Source organism: Lutzomyia longipalpis, chromosome 2 (assembly GCF_024334085.1).
Source record: "Lutzomyia longipalpis isolate SR_M1_2022 chromosome 2, ASM2433408v1".
In the NCBI taxonomy this organism is placed as follows: domain Eukaryota; kingdom Metazoa; phylum Arthropoda; class Insecta; order Diptera; family Psychodidae; genus Lutzomyia; species Lutzomyia longipalpis.
In genome coordinates, this window is record NC_074708.1 from 24,322,871 (window position 1) to 24,344,999 (window position 22,129).

The 22,129-nt window shown below is 35.9% G+C and overlaps 2 protein-coding genes and 1 non-coding gene across 4 annotated transcripts in view; 1 reads left to right on the forward strand and 2 right to left on the reverse strand.

The window, feature by feature from the left end:
* The window catches only part of LOC129789572 (uncharacterized), a 656,748-nt gene that overhangs the window by 481,252 nt on the left and 153,367 nt on the right, over nt 1–22,129 (reverse strand). The gene's annotated exons all lie outside the window — the stretch shown is intronic.
* Nucleotides 15,332–22,129, reverse strand: part of LOC129789270 (homeobox protein B-H1-like) — a 34,874-nt gene continuing 28,076 nt past the window's right edge. The window contains exon 4 of the mRNA XM_055825922.1: nt 15,332–15,818. Within this exon, the coding sequence (XP_055681897.1) occupies nt 15,332–15,818 (487 nt within the window). The remainder of the gene's footprint in view (nt 15,819–22,129) is intronic.
* On the forward strand, nt 21,981–22,053 carry Trnaa-ugc (transfer RNA alanine (anticodon UGC)). Its single transcript has one exon. It is a non-coding gene; the product is annotated as a tRNA-Ala (tRNA).

Genomic DNA, 22,129 nt, shown 5'->3' on the forward strand with positions numbered 1-22,129 from the left:
TTGAGGAGATACTTACTCGTGAGCCGAATCACAGCCAACGCGCAGAAATTTTGAAGAAAGCCTTAATCGTGGCGGGGCGTTGGTCTTATGCAACTCAAGATATGACATGTTAACTTTAAAACGCGATATCTCCGAAACGGCTACATAGATTTTCTTCATTTTTGGTATGATGAAAGATATTATAGCCAGCTATAACATATCAAAATATGAAGTAATTCTATAAAGCGGTGCTCGAGATATTCATCGAAAACTCATCGAAAATTTTGTTTTCTATTTTAGCGCCACTTGCGGTCATTTTTTGAACTTGCAATGTTCCGAGCAGTTGTAGGGCTCATTAATCTCTTTCATTTGAGCCCGAGTTGATCAAAATCGGTCAAGCCATTCTCGAGTTATGGCCGATTTTCGATGAAAAATTGTGGCGGCCATATTGACTAAACCGCTTGACCGATTTTCGAGAATGAGGCATCGTTGGAAAGGTCTTGATGGCCGGACGGCTGGCCGGCCGGAAAAAAAATTTTTTGGCGCATACGTTTTTTGGAATGTGGGGACCCTAATTCGTGCTTATCGGAAGTTTGAGCCCGATCTGACGACTTTGCATTTTAGAGTGTACACAGAAGCTGTGCTTCTTTGAAGAAAGAATCACAGCTAAAAAAATGTAAATTGCCAAAGTGACTTCCCATTTTTCCTCTGCAATCAGCTGAGAAAGGCCGGCAAAGATTTATCTAAAAATGCATAAAATGACGTCATTATTTTGATTTTTATCTCTTCCAATGTATTAAATCATTATATACATTTTTGCGTCAATCTTAGCCGGTTTTTCTCAATTAATTCTGGATTTTCTGATGGATCTCAAATTTTTTTTAATTACTAGACTTTTCTCTGCGGACACGAATAAACTCCTTTTGTAAATTCAAGATTCTCAAAAATATCAAAAATTTCCCGCATATTTGCATCATTTACTTACTTACATCAGCGTCTTGAGAAAAAGTATTATAATTGTACCAAAAATGGTTCATTGTGGAAGACAATCAAACGTATGGATGGAAGAGCGATTGGATTGAATGACTGTGCAGAGTATGGATGAAAAAAATCCAACATTTTTCGGCATTAATATTCACGGCTAAAAGGCAGATAATCGACATACGATTGAAGAAGCAATTTTCTAAATCATTTCTAAATAGTAATCACAAATCACTCCAACACCCATTCATTCACTTCCCGTCGACGATTAATACCCAATTACTGCGGGATGTATGAAATTAGTGGCGGCAATAGTGGATTCATTGGGAGTCATTGAAAACGTTTGGATGAGCCTTTTTCGGATGCGGGATTGTTTTTTCTCTCTCTACCACCGGCGAAACATTCACACTTTTGTATGTACGCGGTGTACAGAAAAGAATGCCGAATAGCAAGATGGTTATAATAAATCTCTTGCCCTGTTAAGTGTACATTATTATATCATATATTCCCTCGTCGGGGTACGATGGGCATCTCTCGCGGGGAATACAACCGGAAACACCTTAATTTCAACGTGAGTTAATGAAGACATACATCAGCTATGTGGGGACGTGATTGGTAACATTGATCGCAGACTCAGAGAGTGGAATAGGTAAAAGATGCGCGGTATGTGAGAGGTTGAAGGAAAAAAAATGTCATGATCATCACATAATTTATGTGGACAATCTTTACTTGGAGAGGTGAAAGAAAAAAAAATAAAACAATTTTGTGTAATCCATTAAACCACACTGTTCCACCTCCACTTCTTTTTGATCTTCACAGAAGAATTATACTCACAGCCGCCGAACCTTTTTTTTGTTGTTGGTCCAGAAATCTCCTCCGGGTGAGATCTTTCATCTCACGATCACCTCCTTCTGAAGAATCACTTCGTTTTAGGCTTTTAGGGTGCTCCCATTTGCAAAGATTTCACTGATGTTGTATTCTATTACTTATTTTAAAGGATTTAATCGAGTTTTAATTAATGGTTTGTGGAGGATTGCTTTAATTCAATTGAGGACTCAACTGATCTTTAAAAAAGCAGAGCAGCGTCGAAAGCTTTGACAAAAAATTGAAAGGAATCATTTGGACCGATCTGCTAACAAAACGCTTTTGTCTGATTCTAGCTATTTAATTGAAATTGTGGAGAGTTGTTCATAGGGAAATGCAAGACTAAAGTCATTAAGGAATCTTTAGTCAAGAAGACAGTTGATCAATTCAAACGCATCCTTATAATCATCCTGACAATCATGTAAGGCTAAGGATACGTTTGGACTGATTCATTGCCTTCTTGGCTGACGCTTCCGTAAGAACTTTAGCCTAAAGAAGGGTATTCTCAGAAGTATGAATCAGTTCCCAAAGATGTAACCAAATTTAATTTTTAAATTATCATAGGGCATTGCTAAAGACTCAAGAAAATCGTGATCATTTACCGGAAAAAGTGCTGGGAAATATACGAATTTTCACATTTTATGCAAAATCGGGTGCAAACTTCTTTGATTTTTTCTTAATTTCTAGTTATTCTAGAAAATTCATTGTGTGTCATATAAAAGCTATTTAAAGGCCAAACATTATGTGGCGCCCCGAATAGGGGGCACCACAGGGCTTTGGTCAAATCCCCCAGTAACCTCCACCCTCGTGGTCCTCAACTAATCTAAGAGCACTTTCACTGCGCAGCCGTACCCGCACAAGGCTGAGCTCCGACTAACTCTACTCTCACCATCCCCTCTTTACTACTCTCACATAATTACTCTCTCAGTGCTCTCCTATATTCTCTTGAGGATTCTCGTACTCTCTCTCACCTATTTGAGGGTTTGTAACCTGGGGGCATAAGCCGTTGCCGAGGGAAGGGCAGCCGTTACAGTTACCGCCAATCTAAGGGTACTCACTCTATGAGCTAGGTTAATATTCGCTGGATAGTGAGTCGGGCGCTACAATTATATATTTAAACCATTTTCCTACAGTGGAAAACTCGCGAGATTTTCCAGCATTGAACTTTTCTTTCACTTCTCATTTCTCCAATATTTTACGTTGCTCTAAGAAAATGCTCAGTAGTTTAGAAGTATGTAGTCTAGAATGACATTATATATGAGTCCCTCTTGGAGTCCTTTAAATTAAAAAGTTTTTAGATCTCCGAAATTCTTTTTTGAAAATATCCCTGAGAATAATTTTTTTCAATTCTAAATTATTCAAAGCACCTTTGGCTAAAATACAAATCACATCCACTGTAGCCTTACTGAGGCTCTCAACCATGATTTTCATACAAACACACACAGAGTGCCAAAGTAATATCGATGCGGAATAATCTTTCACTCCTAAACGATGAATGGCATGTAAATTTTCTATCAAAAGAGTACCAAGGAGGGGCAAGCACAGGAGGTAGGTGATGTATGGACCAAGATGATGTGTGGAGAGTGAAGAAAAAAGAAGCGCGTATATGCTGATCATATACAAACCTGTCGAAGTGATCGTTTCGCGGCAACACAACAGTGGCACTTAATTAGATCGTCCATTAACGTACAAAAAACTTGGACATGGACTCACCGGCAGCTATCAAATTATTTCTGTAATCAATCAAAATTTAGTTTTGGTTCATTGTTGGGAGCGGTGAATAAGAATAACACATAATATATTGAAATTAAGCATCAAATGATTGCAAGTGGAGGTTCCCCACAACATACATTTTCCGCTTCTCTCTCCACATAAAAACTCTCTCACACACAAAAAGGACTACTTATATAGGTATGTACCCTACCTACCTGTATTGGGAGTCCATTCGGCGTGCATAAGGAGATGAATCTCGCGGGGTGCGATGAACAAATTATTGCAAACAAATTACACCACTCTGTGGGATTTCTTTTGTCCCACCATTGAGACCCATTGTTGGACGGATGGAGCGCAAAAAAGGAAAAGAAAGGAGAGGCACAGTTGCATACTACATCGGGATGGCGGGGAAGATCATCAGAGACAAAGATCCCAACTTCTCTTTCATGGATTATTAAGGTGGAAGCATTGAGAGATTTAATTCTGAAATAAGCGGCATTTAACTTTGTGCGCAGCTACCGCAATTCATTGGATCGCCATTCCCGCCGCTAAATGCAATCATTAATAATTTCATATTGTGTGTGCGGCAATTTGATTGGATCTCAGTGATCGGTGGAGTTTCAAGAGGAGCTCCAGAGACCCGCAGAGTATGCAATTATTTCTGCGCGCTGGCCAATTCACCCATGACTCGTCAACTTTTGTAAACCCACTCACAAGCGGCGCATCAGGAGGACCCCATTCGCGTAGAGGTCCGAGTCTGACAAGGTCAGAGTTTAATGATGCCAACAATTAATCCTTCCATCTCACCCCGAGCCTGATGTACATATACGAAGAAGCTGAAAATGGAAAATAATTAGCACACTCCATGGTTCAACAATTAAAATTGCGCAAAACTTGGCCCTTTCGCCTCACACATCACTGAAGGAGGATTTTTTGTTGTTGTATCGTGCCGCCTTCTTTTATTGGAATTTTCTTAAACACTGTCATATGGCTTCCCTGGAAGCACACAACCCGTATAAGTTCCAAACTCAAAGACTGTGTCTTTTGGGGGATTATCATTAAAAATGTTTGTTCTCTGCTTTCAGAAAATGAAATCAAAACCAATAAGGCAATTTACCTGTGCGGGGAGGATTAATTATGAAGTTTCAAAGTTTTTTTTTTCACCAAATGGGGATGAATTTAATTATTTAAATTAGTTGTATAAATGCTGGAAATTGTTTTTCAGATTGAAAGATTTTCCTAATATCTTTTAAAGCGCTATAAATTCTACCCAATGATTGAATAAATAAAATTTGATTTGAAAAAATCTAAAAGCTAATCTAACAAAAAAAAATGAAAATTTAGTAACAACATTTTAGCTGTGTTTCTTTCAGACACAGCTTTTGTGTACCGAGCAAAATCGAAAGTCGTCAGATCGGGCTCAAACTTGGGATGAGCACGAATTAGGGTCTCCACATTCCAAAAAACGTATGCGCCAAAAAAAATTTTTTTCCGGCCGGCCGTCCGTCCGGCCGTGGTTTATGACTGAATTGCGAGAGAACGGTAATAGATAGAGACTTGCGGTAAACGGCAAAGTTTAAAAGTCGACTGGAAGACGTCCGATTATGACGTCAAATTTTACCCCTCACCCCCCCGTCCGCCATTTTGAATAACCTCAAAATTTTGTTTTCGCTATATCTCAGCCGCTATTATAGCTAAAAATCTGAAATTTTTATATGTTGTAGGGGCCATCAACGATTTCCAACGATGCCTCATTTTCGAAAATCGGTCAAGCCGTTCAGTCAATATGGCCGCCACAATTTTTCATCGAAAATCGACCATAACTCGAAAACGGCTTGACCGATTTTGATCAACTCGGGCTCAAATGAAAGCTTTCAACAAACCCTACAACTCTCTAGAACATCCAAAGTTTCAAAAGTGACCACTAGAGGGCCAAAAATCAAAAACCAAATTTTCGATGAGTTTTCGAGGAATATCTCGAAAACGCCATTATCGATTTGCTTCATTTTTCGATATATTATAGCTTACTATAACATCTATTTATAAAAAAAAAATTTTTAATTTATGTCGCTATTTTGAAAATATTGAGTTCCAACTTTTACATGTCATATCTATAAAAATCAAAAACATTTAATGCTTTATTTTGGGAGTAATTTGTGTCTGTATCTTCACACGAGATGTTTAACTTGGAAATCCACTTTAGCAGGATGATGTTGTTCCTTTTGTTTTATACACTTACTGAAGCACGATGATTGAGATCCATGATCGTGTTTCCGATGATGAACTTGCAAGACTTTTGTGATTGTCTCTTTTGCAAGATGATGCTCCATCATCTTTCACCCAAAAACTCACTTCAAATGTGGGGGAAAAGAATTAAAAATCTCAACATTTTTCGGTGTGTTGGAGATTAAAGGCGGAAATTTTTCGTTTCATGTCCAAGAAAAACCACTAACTCTCAAGCGATCAATCTCACCATAGAATTATATCGATCAATCGGTGGAGCTTTTTTTCCCCATCGCCGTACGTTTGGTAAAACTTCGGTGTGTTAATATATTTTCAAGCCACATTACGCTATTTGCTCTTTTTTATCAAAACCTCATGGACCCGACTCCCTTTTAACCATACAATTTATTCACCCAACAGAGCCGCATTTTAATTAGTTAATCAACATTTTGCCTCTCTAATGGAGTCGCGGCGGAGGCTTCGCCATGGGCTTTTTTTCTTCAAGCACCGCAGATTGATGCCCACATAGTGAGGTGCGCAGTTTAAAGGAGCCCATACAGCAGACAATAAGCGATCTGGTGGAGATTATTTATGAAAAATTAAAAGTACAAAGTCATGATTGAGATGTGTATAAGCGGTACGGCGCGAATACGGTATACAGACGATGATAAATTTTATGACATGATCGTGCTACTGTGTGCGATCATTCTTTGGGATGTTAAAAGGTGCGATCGCTATCTGAAGATCGTTGAGGAATTTTTAGGTAAAGAAAAATACATACTTTGAGCTAGATTTTTGGACGTTTCAGCCGTGCAGAAGTGTAGAGAGGTCGATCGATGATGCGATATCCTCGGGATGGTTCCCATGGTGAATTGGTAATCATCAATGGGGATGATTGATTTTCTGCGGCCATCCACTTGAGCATTCTGCACAATTCGATACAGAATTGAGATGAAATGATCCCTCATCAGTGTAGCTGCTGATCCATTGTAGGCTGTATGCTTTTACCATTGTTCTTCCACTGTTGCATCAATAGATCTACCCGGAAATTCGATAGGGTCACCCGCTGACAAATGATAATTACGCGCCAATTTGTCAACAATACGCGTGTTGTGAGTAAAAATTTTCATTCTTTCTGTTAGCACGAAAATTCATTCATGGCGAGCGTCGAAAGCAATCTTCCTCTCCCATTGATAGAAAGAATTTCATTGTGAAAAATTCTTATTTCACCGCCTCAAGCGCAGAGAAGAGAATTTTAAATTAAATTGAGAACAGAACTTCCTCCATCTGCTGAAAGCTTTTGCCTCTTTGATGGGAAAAAATGTTGATTGTGTGTGGCATTTTAATTACAATTTGAATTATTGCGTTTAAATTTGAAAATCATTCCTTAACCATCAATGGAATTTGCTAATAGTTTTCGTCTTTACACACAAACCCCCCACTCTATGTATACTTTTGCCCCACAACAGCCAATTGCGTAAGTTTCCGGTTGGAGGAAAATCGCCGCACACGCAAACAATAGGATCGATGGATCACGACGCGAATTTTGTATAAATGAAACTCCACAATGAAAATAAAATCAATTCTCATTTCAATTTGTACAGAATTTTCACCCAGTCCATTGGGTAATCGTAACTGATCGCGTACATGATATTCCTTCCCCACTTTGTACGGAAACTTGGCTGTGTAGAGCTTCTTCTGCATTCATTGAGCATTCTTTGAGTTTCATGGGAAAACTTTTTGTAGGTAGTACTGTTGTACCGTGGTGGATTTAGAGATTATATTTTTCGATTGATATTGTACATCGCATCATATTTGTGAGAGAATTCTCCACTCAATGAAAATTCCTCAAATATTTGGGATGCAAGAGGAATAATAAATCTTTTCAATGGGAAATTTCTCAACAAGCAATTAATTAGTTCCTCAAAATGAAAGTACATTATGTTACACACATACCTGCATTGTGAGTATGTTTTATGCCTCTTTTGAAATTGACATAACATGCCTAAAGAATTTCTTTATTATATCTTTTTATATTTATTTAAAATTAATTTACATTTACATCTATGTACATAGAAAAATAAATAATGCAACCAGGAGAAAAAGAATAAAAAATTTAAGGGAGTTGCATTTGAAAATATTATTTTTAATATTTGAAATTAACGTTTTTGACGTTAACTCAAAAGTTTGACGTCTATTCAAATGTCTAACGTTTTCTTAGCGTTTGGCTTTTACTCAATTGTTTGACGTTGATTTTTACGTTTGACGTTTCCAATGTTTTGTAGAGTTTGACTTTTATTCTTACGTTTTACATTATTGCCTATTTGCCTAGTGTTTGAAATTTTCTTCAAAGTTTGATTTATTTTTTTCAAACGTTTAAAAATCTTTTGTCTTTACTTTTTATTATAAATAATTTAAGCCTGGAAGTACGTAATTTCTTTGGCTTTTTTAAAAAAAAAAAAAAAAAAGTTTTGTTTATAGGCCTAAAATGTTTAGAATCGAAAATTGATAAATTTCTGAAAGTCTTTAAAATCAAGAAAATGTATTTTGAATAACTTCCAAGTAAGCATTAATTTTTCCATTCAATTTTAACAGAGAAAATCGACCTATTTATTCATATCTGATTTAGGTTTTGTGAGCATACTTTATGGGGAAATAAATAAAAAAATGAAAAATAATATATTCCAATGGATTTTGTATGCTGCATTAAAAATTAAAACGAAATTTCTCTCTACTACAATCTTTAAAGATTTTTCTTCTATCTAAAATAGAATCTTAACTCATAGACACAATGTTAAAATAAAATGCGAACTGATGTAAAAAAAAAAAGATACAATAATTGAATTATTCGAATGGTTAGCACTTCTGTAAAATTAATTCCATAAGCCTATTAGCACTATAGCGCACATAAAAATGCTCTACTTGTTTTATAAATTAATTTTTAATTATTACTTCTGCAATCGTCTCGGCTGCAAAGCAAATTTTCCTCAAAGTGTTTTGTAGTAATTAAGTAAAAATAAAAACTCAAAAATTTATTCCACCCTCTCAATCATATTTCTCGCATAAATTTTCCTCAATAGATCATTTCATTTGAATTTCATTAAATTGTTTTATTTTAGACTTATATGCTCTGCACTGGGGCAAATGAGTTTGTAATGAATGACCACTCAGATCTCTTACATGGCATTTGGCTATTCGTATACGTTGAAAAGCATTACGATTTATTTACGATTGCGCCGTGTATAGTAAGTAAATGAATTCCGAGGGAGTTGAAGGCTATCTTCATTTTAATTGTCTCACTTAATTGTAAATTCTTTTCTTCAAAAAAAAATGTGAGTTAGGTATATAAGACGAAGAAAAAAAAGAAATATAATAACTCTTCATGTTGATAATCTCGTGCTTTGGACAAAATGGGAATATTCTGTTGCATGACAACATCTAAATTGTTCCATTTGTATGAGAAGAAATACCACCAGAATATTATATAATTTTTGAAGAAAAGCCTTTAAATGAAATAAGAAATAATTTTTGTGTGAATGATATTGCTTAGAAATGGTGAGTTTTTTTGTGTGTTGATTTGTTGTTTTGGGTAAATTAACTGTTCTCTTTTCCACCAAAAATTTATTTATTTAACTTTACCTTTTTGTCTGGGCAGTTTTTTTAAATTAATTTCCCCGCGCATATATGTATGTAGGTAGCAATTTTTCAGGAGAGTGACAAAATACCGTAACAGTTTTTTGGAGAGAAATTAAAATAAAATTCATTCCGGTGCTTTCTTATGCTCCCTCACCTGGTTTTTTTGTAGTTAATTACATTCTGCAATATTTTTTCGTGTTCACCTGGTAAACTTTATATGTGCTGTCATAAAGATAAAAAATTTGCTTTATTTTAAGCATCATTCACACCGGTGAGCACGTCAAATCACCACCCACCGTGGCTGTTGGTGCACCATGCCAATGTTGTGCCCAATGTGAGACACATTTTATGAATATTTGAATAAAGAATTAACGAGAACAATTAGCAAATTGTGCATAAATTAAATGACCATTTTTGTATGTTGACGGTTTCATTATATTTATTATGCCACTGCATGATGTATATAAAATGCAAAGTGGTTCGCCAAATGAGAGTGAAAGAGTGTTGGAGAGTGAGAAGAAAAAAAATTAAATTCATAACTTCCCGGAAGTTGTGATAAAATCTCTGATTTGAAATAAAGCCGCAATCGTGCGTCGAAGTAAAGACTCAAAGTAAAGGTTCCTAAAACTCCCTTTTTGTGGAAAATTTTCCTGCGTGAACATTCCAAGCCCGAAAACGTAAATAAGAGAACTAAATGTGATTAAAAGTGGATGGTTAGTGTAGGGAGACAAAATATGCGAGCACAGAGAGGTGTCCCCTCTTGTTGTTTGCTCTTAGAGACACGATAAAAGTGCAATTATGAGAAATAAATTTATGACAGTTGTAAATATCCAGTGCGGTTTGTCATAATAAGCTTTGCACCTGTCCACGTTTAACCGCATGTCTTGCTTGATCGTATATAGCAACAACAGAGTGCTCAAGTGGGGTGCAATCGAAGGGAATGAGCTCACGCATGGGACTCTGAGGGAGTTTACTGAGAAAAATGAGACAAAGTGAAGCATTGGTCACAACTAAAAGGTTTCTTTTTCAAGCGAGCTATTTAATTTTAACAAGGAAAAGAAATTTGAGGGAACTCACTTAATTAAAATTGAGCTACAAGAGCAAAAAGATTTTTCATGTTAAATTTCTTTTATATATCTGCAATAAAAGAAGTTTGCGGTGCTACCTATACTACGTTATATATAGTTCTTTGTAACGATAAAATAATTTGAAATTAAAAGAAAAATTAAGTCCAAATAAAATGGACAAAAGCTTACAATACGGCATAATTATGCATCCCATTTGATGTTCCTTTCAACGCATATTTTTCAGCACGAATCCCCCGATATAGCGCCCTTAGCGTGGGATTTGCAGTGAAGTGGCGGGAAGTGAATTAGGGACTTTATAGCCCAACGCAATGTCCGATGTGCAAATTTGTGATGGCAAATAAAGGGCCATCGTCCACAAATTTCCAGCCACTTACCAATCCCTCCTGCAGAAGGGAATGAATTCCGGGATTTATGGGACAGTAGCGCGAAGGCAATATTTTCTGCATCCTCTCTCATACATATTACGAACGTTGTGGAATGAATTCTGGTGAGAGAGCACCCCATGCAAAAAAGCACGGGCCAATCTCACCCTCGTCGACATATAAAAGCGTCATGCTCTGCACATTGGAAAATTATAATCCACCCCAATAATTTTCTCATGATCGAACAATAATGAAGAGTATTAGCGGCTATAAACACTATATGGCACGGTACGTACACTGCCGTCACCCTCGCTTTTGTGGCACGAGGGTTGGCACAGCGACGGCGTCGGAATTTCCATTTAGTCATCTACTAAAACCACCCCCAATGGAGAAAAAATGCCCAACAATCAACCCCCATTGGATGGATGATGATGCAGGATAATATTTCACCACGGAAGCACTTACAGGTGGTTTTTTTTCTCCTGAGACAATTCTTGTTTTAGGACGATTTAAAGATGATTTTTTTAAAAGTAATTAGAGTTTTTTTTTCCAAAAATTAACTTTTTATTTAACTTTCAATATTTTCTTCAAAATGTTTTTATTACCCAGCTATAACTTCGAATTTTTACGTTCACCAGAACAATTTCCTGATTGTTGAAATTCTTGGGAATTTTTCTAGTGCTCTATGTTCTACGGAGTCAAGTACGGAGCTAGTTTTGAGTTCCTTACGCTTTGTGGTAGAATTTTATGTTATGTTTTTTGGGAATTCCTTGTTCGAAACTAATTTAGGATTTTTAAAGAATTTTGTGGAAAATTTTATTGGCTTCTTCTGGTTTTACTGGATCGGTTTCGATTTTGAAACAACTTGCTAATTATTCCATAATTTGCAGAATTTTGTTCAAGTTTCTCGTGTTCTTCGAAACAAGTTTATAACTTTTCTCATTCTAAAAGATTTTGTTTAAGTTTCTCTTGTTTAAGGAAGCTAGTATCGATTTCTTACGTTTAGTGGAACGGGTTAAAAAATTTTCAAATACCACAAAATTTATTCTAATTTCTCATGTTCTACGAAACTTTAAAATCAAATATTTAACGTTCAATAGAATTAATTTTGGATTTTTTTATATTTGTAGTTTTTTCTAGTTTCCTTGTATTCTACGACACTAGCTCTAAAGCCTAAACACGCGCCTGAATTAATCCTAGAATTTTAGCATTCTGTAGTTTATTTTTCAAGCTCTCGTGTTCCATAAGATTTATTTCAAGGTTCTAATATTCTACGAAACTAGGTTTGAAAGCTGCTTCGTCTAGCAAAACTACTTCTTGAACTTTCGAATTCTATGGATTTTTGTCTAGTTTCTGAACTTCAGAACTTACTTTTTTTACTTAGAAAAAACTCTATAATTTTAATTTACTAATTTTACAAGTTTTCAAGCATTCCAAAATTAACGTTTTGTGCATTCTAATTCAGAACAATTACTTCTCTTCTTGGCACCTCTCAAATTGCAAACATATTGCATGCAGACATAGCTCTAGGCTGTATTTGCTAATTAAAAATTTACAACTTACCTGCTAATTGCAACACTGTGTCGCGACGGACATGAATTTCACAAAATTTCTTCTTTTTTTAACAGAAATTCATGGAAAATGGTTACCTCTATGTGTGGTCTTTGACAATTTCATTCCCCTCACGGTGGATATGTCGTTAAATTAATCAAATTGCCGCGCGCGAGTCCAAATTGAAATTAGTGAGGTGCAGCGTGGAAATTAATTGTGCACCCTTCATCAAATTCACCCATTGATTGTGTCGCTGTAATTGAATTTGCTCGGGCACTTTGGGCGCGAGGTGACCGAGCGTGAAACCATCTCGCCGGCACCTCTTGGAAATGTTCTTCACGCGTGAACAGCACAAGTTTGATGATTTTTTGAATAATATTTTGACACACATGTCCAAATGGGGATCATTAAATGATCGCAAAGCGAAGAAATTCAATTTAATAATCAATAGCTTGGAGGGATGATTTAGTTGTGGCAAAAGATCGCCATGTGTTCCATACAAGAAGTGCATCAAATTCGATTTTTTTGCGCCCTGAGGAAAATTTAATTAGGAATTATAGAAAATTGCCTTTTTTTATTCTTTTATACTGTGTCTTTTATTTATACGTCATTTTAGTTTTTTTTTCTTACATTCACGTCTATATAAACATATTTTTCTTCATTTTACGTGGTGGTGTTCACATCACCGCATTTTCTCAAATTATATTTTCACTTTATCGCACTTTCAACTAATAAATAATTATTTTCTTATAGTTTTTTTTGCATCTAACATGTTCCTAGGCATCCGAAAGACTTAAAATAAAACAAAAATCAATTGTAGTATTTTACAGAGATTTTCTTTTTGTTTTGATTGAAAATTCTATATAGTTTTTTTTTTACTTTTGTGGTGTGCCTTTTGGGAAGATTTTTTTCTCACTATAAAATAGTTTTTCCATAATTTTAGCAATTAATACATCTATCATCTCTTTCTAAGTTTACGTTTATAATGTCCCTCTGCGTCACATTTCTGAATTTATCATATTTATCATTGTCATTAAATATACATAAAAATATGTTTTCTTTGGGGGATTGTGTACAAAATTCTTATTTACTCAACCATCTATAAATCATGCACATCATTTAGTAAATACAATTCGCTCATTGCTGTGTCTCTGGCTGATTTTTTTTTCAATTTAAATTCAAAATTGTTAGAGCGGGTTATGCTTTCTGAAATTTTATTTACGTTAATGTGAGAAATTAAGATTTTCAACCATATAGAAAAAGGAAAATTGCCACAAAATTTTAGCCCAAAACTTTCTTTCAGAACACCCTACATTTGTCACCTAATACAAAAAAATGAATAATATAGCTTTTAATTACAAAAAACGTTCATTAACTACCATTATACACTCTTTGTTTTACCTAAGTTAGTTTACACTTTACACACACGCTCTTCATCTTTCTCTCTCTTTTTCTTTTCATTTAGCTAAAATCTTAAGAACTTTGTAAGTGATTCCTCTTTTTTTTAATACTGTTGTTCACCTCACGAGTTTTTTTTTATTTTGATTGTTTTATATTTTCATCTTACTATTAAAATTATTTAATAAAAAAAAGTTTGTCAAATAAAATCTTCAGGCTATTGGGTTTTGTGTTTAAGGTCAATTTGAAAGGATATAGAATATTGAGAAAAAAAAATATTGTTAAATGCGCTGCTGATTTGTATAAATCCGTGGCAAATTGTTTGCAAAAAAAGACTTGTTAAACTTTTATTCGGAAAGGAATTATCTACAAAAAAAATTAAAAACGTGGACTTTTCTTGAGTATTTTCTATTCTCTGTCTGAAGTCTATAGGGGGTTTTCGGTGTTAAACCGAGATTGCTTAAGCCAATAAAGGAAATTTTCTTAGAAAATTTGTATGTTTCTCATAAGTTTGAGATTGTTTGTTTTTTTTTTAATTATAAACTACGTCAGAGGGGTATTAACCTTCTTAGAAATTAAGTACAATGCTGCGGAGATGCTCAGACAAATTTAATCTTAGGGATGTTTTAAGGACACTAAAGCTCCAAATGCTTAAAACTCTCTACTCTCTAAGTACAAGGGGCGTAAATTGCTGTTTTCTTTCATAATTTGCTGTGAAGAATAGAGCTGTAGTTTGATAAGACTGTAAGTTTTAGCAATTATCTTGTACAAATTCTGTGAGTAAAGAATGCTTAAAATGCTAGAATTGATCTTTTTGCTAAAGTTCAATTTATTAATTTTTATTTGAACAAAAATCTAATTTATTGCATCAGATTTTAATCATTTCTTACGGTAAAGATTTCATTGAAAAAAATCCTATAGTAAATTATACAAGATGGACCAAAAGTTAAAGTCTTTGTTTGATCGTCTATATCTTTTGACTGGGTTGAGATATCTCTATGCGGAAAAAAGCAAAATGTAGAAAAACTCAAAAATTTTCATTTGCTTCCGATTTGAAGTCGATATCTAAAAAACTGTGGGAGCTAGAGCCAAAAACGAAAAATGAAATTTTGTAGATTTTCCCAGTATTTCATTTCTTTATTATTATTTAATTTTTATCATTTTTATTTATTATTTAAACAAATTCTCTCAATTTTTTAAAGAAATAAAATATCTTGTCAAAAGTCTGAAAACTAATTAAAATCTGATTGATTAGATCAGGAATTATCGTATGAAAATTCAGTCATAAGCACTACATGTAAAAGAGAACAAGATGGCGTCTGAGCATCCGCCATTTTGTAATTTGCAAGACCGTTAAACACCGCTCCATTTTGAATCTCATTCCTGCACATCCATCGCGTATCTCACACATTTTACCATTAAAGTTTTAATTGAAAATTTAAGTTATACATTGTCTACGTTGTAAGTAAAACGTCCTTTTTTTTTTACAAAGTGTTTCATTTTGTTAATGTAAAATCACAAAGCATTTCAGATTGCTCACACCTGTATTGTGTCCTCCTCATCGGACGCAGGATTGCTCTCGGAGCGCCCTGGCGGACTGCCGGGGTTTAGCGGTGGACTCGGGGAGCGTCGATTCGAACTGGGATTGTTGGTGGTGGGTCCGTTGTTGTTGTTGCTACTACTCGTGTTGTTGTTGTTCTGGTAGTAGCTGCTGAGGGAGGAGAGTGAATTGGAGGCGGCGAGGTGTGGAAAGGGCGCACTGGGTCCCGGAATTGTGCCCAAGGATCCCAGGGCAGGAACGCCAGGGTAGAGGCGATAGGGCAGGGGTTTCTGGAGGGCAGCTGCAGCAGCTTGACGGTAGTAAAGGTCAGCTGCTGATGGGGGTGCACCCGGGGGTGCTTGTGACGGGTAGGGCCATCCTCCAAGGTACGCCGGACCACCGTAGAGACGCTGAAAAGCCGCATAGTTGCCCGCTTCGGCAAGCAATTCCAATCCCACTGCAGTCTGTCGCTTCCATTTTGTTCTACAAAAAAAATCAACAAAAAAAGAGATTTATTTTTGAGCATATTGCCTCTAGTCAAAAAGAGATCTGTAGTAGAATATTAATTTGGTCATGGCTGCAGGAATATATATTTTTCCTCTAAAATTAATTTCATCGAATGACAAATTGAGAATTTCGCAACATATTCCTCTCTTAACGAATATGTGACACACATCAGAAGAATTTCTATCCACCAAACGCACTACTTAATCGCATTATTCGGAGCATACAGTGTGAATTTATTCGCAGAAAAGCACAAAATGTGGGTGTCAGGCGGAGACCACAGCAGCGAGCTCTGGGTATGAGGTGGAGCTCGTCGGAGGCCCCATTATTTATTCACGGCACCAATTTGCAAAAATACTTCACTTCCCCGCCAGCAAATATCGGCTGGGGCGAAAACATAAAACGATTTCCAGCGGATACAACATGCAAATGAGGGGGCGATTGATGGTGAGTGGGCGGTCTGTTGGATTTCCACCCCACACACACATGACTTGAGCCCTAACCCAGCCAGGGGTTGGTGTCTATCTGCTAATATGTTTGTGCTCAATTACATGTAATTTTCGCATGAGGCTCAAACACCCCCCATTGACGTTGTCAAGGGGCTCTCTCACTCTCACTGAAAAGGGCGTTTAAGGATTTTAATATGAAAAGGGAGCTTTCAAGGGTCTCTTTAGGAAATCAGGGAAATGTTATTCTTTCAGTTATGAGGGATGATTATGTAAAGGAGCGTTCAAAGGGATGATTTTTTTGTAATGTTCATGTTCTAAAATATTTTAAGATTTTTTTTTATTCAAAAAAATGTTTCATAAAATCAATAATTGCCAAATACCTGTGAGAAAACTCTTTTAATTTGTTGATGGTTTATTAAAACATTTCTTCACATTGGCTTCCTTTAAATTTGATTATTATATAATAGATCAATCAGAGATGGAGACGTCGGGTACTTCAGCATTTTCAAAGAATTTCCAACAATTCAGTTATGAAATTTCAATCAATTTTCCTTCTTCATTTAAAGTTTAATTTTCCAAATCACTTCTTCCTCAACTCACCCCCGCAGAAGAATTTCTAAGAATATAACTACCAAAACGGAATTATGCAAAATTCATGCACGATCTTGATTACGCTGAAAACGACTTACGGCTAATTTCCTTGCATTTTCCGCCTTCCTGCCAGGGCAATCTGGCAAATTCTTGAGATAGTGTGTGCATTTTTTTTTTGTTCTAAGACGCTTTCCATCCCCCCAATTCTGTAATTATGATTGATGTTTATGCGGTGGAGATCATGAAAGCAATACATAGCTGAGAACAGGGTGCTACGAATGAGTATGGCAAACATACGTTTAACTTACACACTGCAATTATCATGGGGGTGGCTCAATACGGTGCACTGGCCTCCCAAATAGCCAGGGAGGATGGGCGGGTGAACGGTAGCGGTAGTGCTTCCATTTCCAATGGCCAACATGGTGGATTTGCAAACAAAGTATATGAACAAGCATCGGCACGCAAGTGTTTAGTGCACAAGAAGAGCAAGAGCAACAAAAAGTGAATGAAGCATCAGACAAAATTATACCAACTTACTCCCTGCGCACATGCATTATCGGGATTGTTATGAAGCACACCAAAGTGAAGGTGAGGAGAGCCATATTCACTGTCTGTTTTTGTTTTGTACTCCTGCATCCATATTCTTTATGCCCATCGAGCATACACGAATGGATGTTTGATGAAAAATTGCTCTTCAACCATCAGCAAATGGTGCAGCGTGTTGAAATGCATTACTCAATGGCTCAAGGCTATGAAAATATGCCGTGAATTTAGCAGCAGTGTTACATTTAAACGAAACTTTTGTCCCTGTACAAGAAATCCCCACATTTCAGCACCCCTTGCCGCCCTCACTGACCAATGCAAATTATATTTTAATAGTCTCTTCCTACACACTTTGCATGCCACCACTCCACGGTGCAATTCCACATGGCAATTTTCCATGATTGGGAGCTATATAGGGGTCAAATAAAAGCTCATATTATGGTCATTTGTTGCAGAACGTTTTATTGTGCCGCCACAATTTGGTGGTGGTGCTGCACATTTAATTGTTCACAACTGTACAATTGCGATCTCTTACACAGTGAGAAAGTATAACGACTCATTGGTGGTTTTTTTGGTTGATTATTAGCATTCCCAGATATACCTCCCTATTCTTCACTTCCCTGCCCCAGTATTGACCCTTTGCACGTTCTTCCAAGTATCATTTATTCAATTTGTATTGTTGGTACACCTAAAATTGGCGGTCAGATCAGTGGAGCTCACGATCAAGTGATCTCACGGGGTGTGTTTTTATTACACGGCATAAGGGGTGGATAAGTAATTTATATAAAGTCTTTTAAAAGACTAAATGATCTTTAAAGAAAGGCTGTGATTGAGGAAAATAATATAATCCTGAAGGGAAACTTCTGGAGTTTTTAATAAAGATCTGGATTTAAGAACTATTTTTTTTAATAGATTTTCAATTTTACCTTTATAGTTAACCGATTTTTCTAAATTCTACCAATTTTTAAAAGGATAGTTTTTTACCTTTCTAAAACTGGTAAAATTTTGAAAATCGGTTAACTATTACCGGAGTAATAGTTGGTTGAGTTGTGCCTTAAAAATTCTCAAAATTTAGCTCAAACTAAAAGTTTTTGAGGGTAGAATCTGGTTAGGTTTATAGTGTAAAACTGTTAAAAAGAGAATCACTTCATGAAAATAAATTTGTATTTAGCCCTGAAATTATTTGCACAGGATGATCCAATTTTTGGCTTCAATTTTTCTTATTTTTAGAAGTTAAATCGTATTATTATAGGAATCGATCCTAAATAGTTAGACGTCTTCAAATTCTTTATATGTGGTATAAAAATTTCTTTAAAAAAATTTAAAAGACAAATAAAAAAATTTTTGTATAAAAAAAATAAATTAATTAATAAAGGTTCACAAGAAAACCGAGAAAACCAAAAACTATAAAAGATTGAATACATAACTCAATCAAGATCTAAAAAACACAAATTTTCCAATTAGTTGGTATACCACAATCGTGGCATACCAAGTTTATATTTTTGTGATTTTTTTTTTTCAAAAAAGTTAGAAAAAAATAAATGCGTATTTTTGTAAGATTAGTTATCCACCCCCTACGAATGTTGGCAATTTGGCGCATTCCAAAATGAGGCAGATCTTTTATGATCGTGCTCCAAAGCCGCGATGGATCGTGTGCAATCTGCAGCAAATTTAACGATCAATAATCGCACAAAGTGATAAACGGTGATTATTTCTTAATTAAACAGGAGGAGCGCAGGTATCGCGCGGAGAGTACAAATTTTGCCCATTACGACCATTTTGCACAGATATATAATGCGAAGAGAGGTAATATAAAATTAACACCATCATCAATCATGTAAATGTGTTTCTTGCACACAAAAATCTCTTCTTATATGCTTCTCTTGCACACCCATTGTTCTCTTTCACTGCAAACGGCGTGATTTTATTTTCCACGGCGAAAGGCAATTAATTGATATTGTTGCCCAGCTACCGAATAACCCCCCGGGAGGGTGGTGCAGAACTTTTTTTCAACATGAGAACGTATGGAGGAAGGGAAAAAGGGGAGCTTATTGTCGATAAGAATTGGCTATCGTGCAGCATGGGTTTAGCTACTAATGGGAGTGCAAGAGTGCAAATGCATTTATCCGTCAAGGTCACACCAAGTCTTTTGCAGCAGACTAAAACCCCATTACAATGGTCAGCAGCAGCATAACCGCACACACACGGCATATTGCAGCATTGAGAGGAGGAGAAGCCTTATGTGGTGCAATTTATCATTCGTCTCTCACTCGGTCGCAGCCGTGTTAATGATCCCCCATTGAAAGGATTAAATCAATCATTAATTCACTTTTGTAGCGTGAATGTGTGCACGTTAGTTACACTCAATTGAATTGCAGAAACACATTTTGGTGCTACCACAAACCATATACATACATATGGATGGGATTTTGAATAAGAAAGAAAAAATTCAAGCTCTCAGATCAATTCATCCTGGAATTGATCTGCATAAAAAATGCAACATAATTTATTTTCTTTCATGCTTAGTAATTCAATAATTTCGTCCTCCTACTGGGTCATTGTTAAATTATCTAAAAAGAAAATTATTTAAAAGACTTTCTAAGGAGAAAAACTCTACATAAAGAATTCAGAATTTAATTAAAAGCTTAACTTAAGAGAACTTCATGGGCTTTAATTAAATCAGTTTTTTTAAATTAATTTATGTAATCCAATTTGGGATGAGATAAAATGTTAAATAATAGTTTTAATAAACCTTATTGGAGACTTAGGTTCGATTCAAAGTGGGATGGTTCGACTGAACTTGGTACATTATGTGTAGAAGCTACATAAAGTTGTGAGAGGAAGGGCTGGTACGAGACATTAGCGACTATAACACGATTGCAATGGGCAATGTATTGGAGTACAAAAGAAACAATTAAATGGCACTTGAAGCGGAACAATTGCGGTTTCATTGGTGTCCATTTGAACGTGCAGCCAGCATTTATTGTGGCCTAATGGTCGCCTTTTTCTCGTGAGCACTCATTTCGCGCTGCTCCACTGATCGTCAATTCAATGGGCTGATCGTCATTAAGGTGGTATACAAAAATTCCCTCTATCACTGCTGTGAGCTTGATTGTTGCACGATGGAAGGAATAAAAGAGCTTGGATGGCCACTCAACTTCTTGAGAAGTCTTTTCATATTCATCGCGAACATTTATCACAATTTTTCGCAATTATTCATGCGACATTGAATTGTATCTTCTCTTGTTATTTGTGTTGGGCAGCAAGTTAAGCACAAAATATGTGTGCGTTTAGTATCAAATTTAATTCTTCAACTATTATATTACTCCTCTAATCATTTTAGTCCTCACAAGGCATGGACTCAATGCACACAATTTTTGGGATGAGAATATGCAATTAGAATTAAACGACAATTGAAATTTTGACATTAATATTTTTGTGGCTCTTTTGCTGCACAGCCAACATTAATCATTTTGTATGTGGTTTCGGAGAGAACCCCTTGTCGGTCGGGGCGAATGAACACATTAAAAAGCATTGGGATAAAACATAACCAACCCCCCTCCACTACTGGCACAGTGCGTCCTCTTTCGTTGCCAGTCTGTCGGCAAATTATTGCATAAAACATCAATTAATACACATTACTTCCACTCATCTGCATTTTAAATTATTCAAAAAAGTCTCACACTCTCTCACATCGATCCTCGCACTCGCGCACACATCCATTTCCATCCAAAACATTCGGCATTTGAAATGATATGTATGTACTATATACCTACAACGACGATGAATAAAAAAAAATGTGGCGGGAAAATATTAAACCGAAATGTGATTCCTGGGTGTTGATTCAGCGGACAATAATAAAAATCCAACACAGGGAAAATTTATGGTTTGCGTAACGCGCCAATTTGTCGCGGTCGCTCTTGTTAACGAATTCACAAAACAAGAGTGGCTAAGAGAGGTGGAAAGTGAAGAAAAAAAGATAAGAATAAAAAAAGCCGAGTGAAAGAAATGCTCAAAGGGAGAAAAATACTCTCATAATTGGTAGTATAATGCGCATTTACCAAATAACTATAAAAGCCATTTAAATCCACGTTTAATTCATTAAATCGCACGTTTTGCGGATTTTTTTCCATTCGCGTATTTCTTCACCCAGAGCGCATTAAAAAGAAAAGAAAGAAAAAACCCAGTGATATACTTTCTCAACATACACCCTCCAGTCGCACGCACGGAAGATTATGTAATGTGCGCTCTAAATTGGTTATCAATGCGCAAAAGCGAAGGTTTTTAATTTCAATCACGATTACCTACCTATATTTGCAATTGATTGAGTAAAGATTGGGCGGAACCTTTATTATGCTTTCAGCGCGAATTCTTTCTCAATATTCTTATAAAAATTTTTTGCTCTAGAGCTAGAGTGTCTCTGCTGAATTTATTTCGATAAATAAATATTTAACAATTTGATTAATTTCTATTATGTTTAACCGGAAAATGTTCTTATTTTATTGACTTTAGTATTATAACCCTGAGGCTGATTTCAAAATTGTCCACAGAAATATAAGGGGATGTAGCTCAGCTGGTAGAGCGTTCGCTTTGCATGTGAAAGGTCCCGGGTTCAATCCCCGGCATCTCCAATTCTTTTTTTTTTTTTTTGATCCCAAGAATATATTTGGGTGAAATAAATTATTATTATTGCCCAAAAATGTCAAT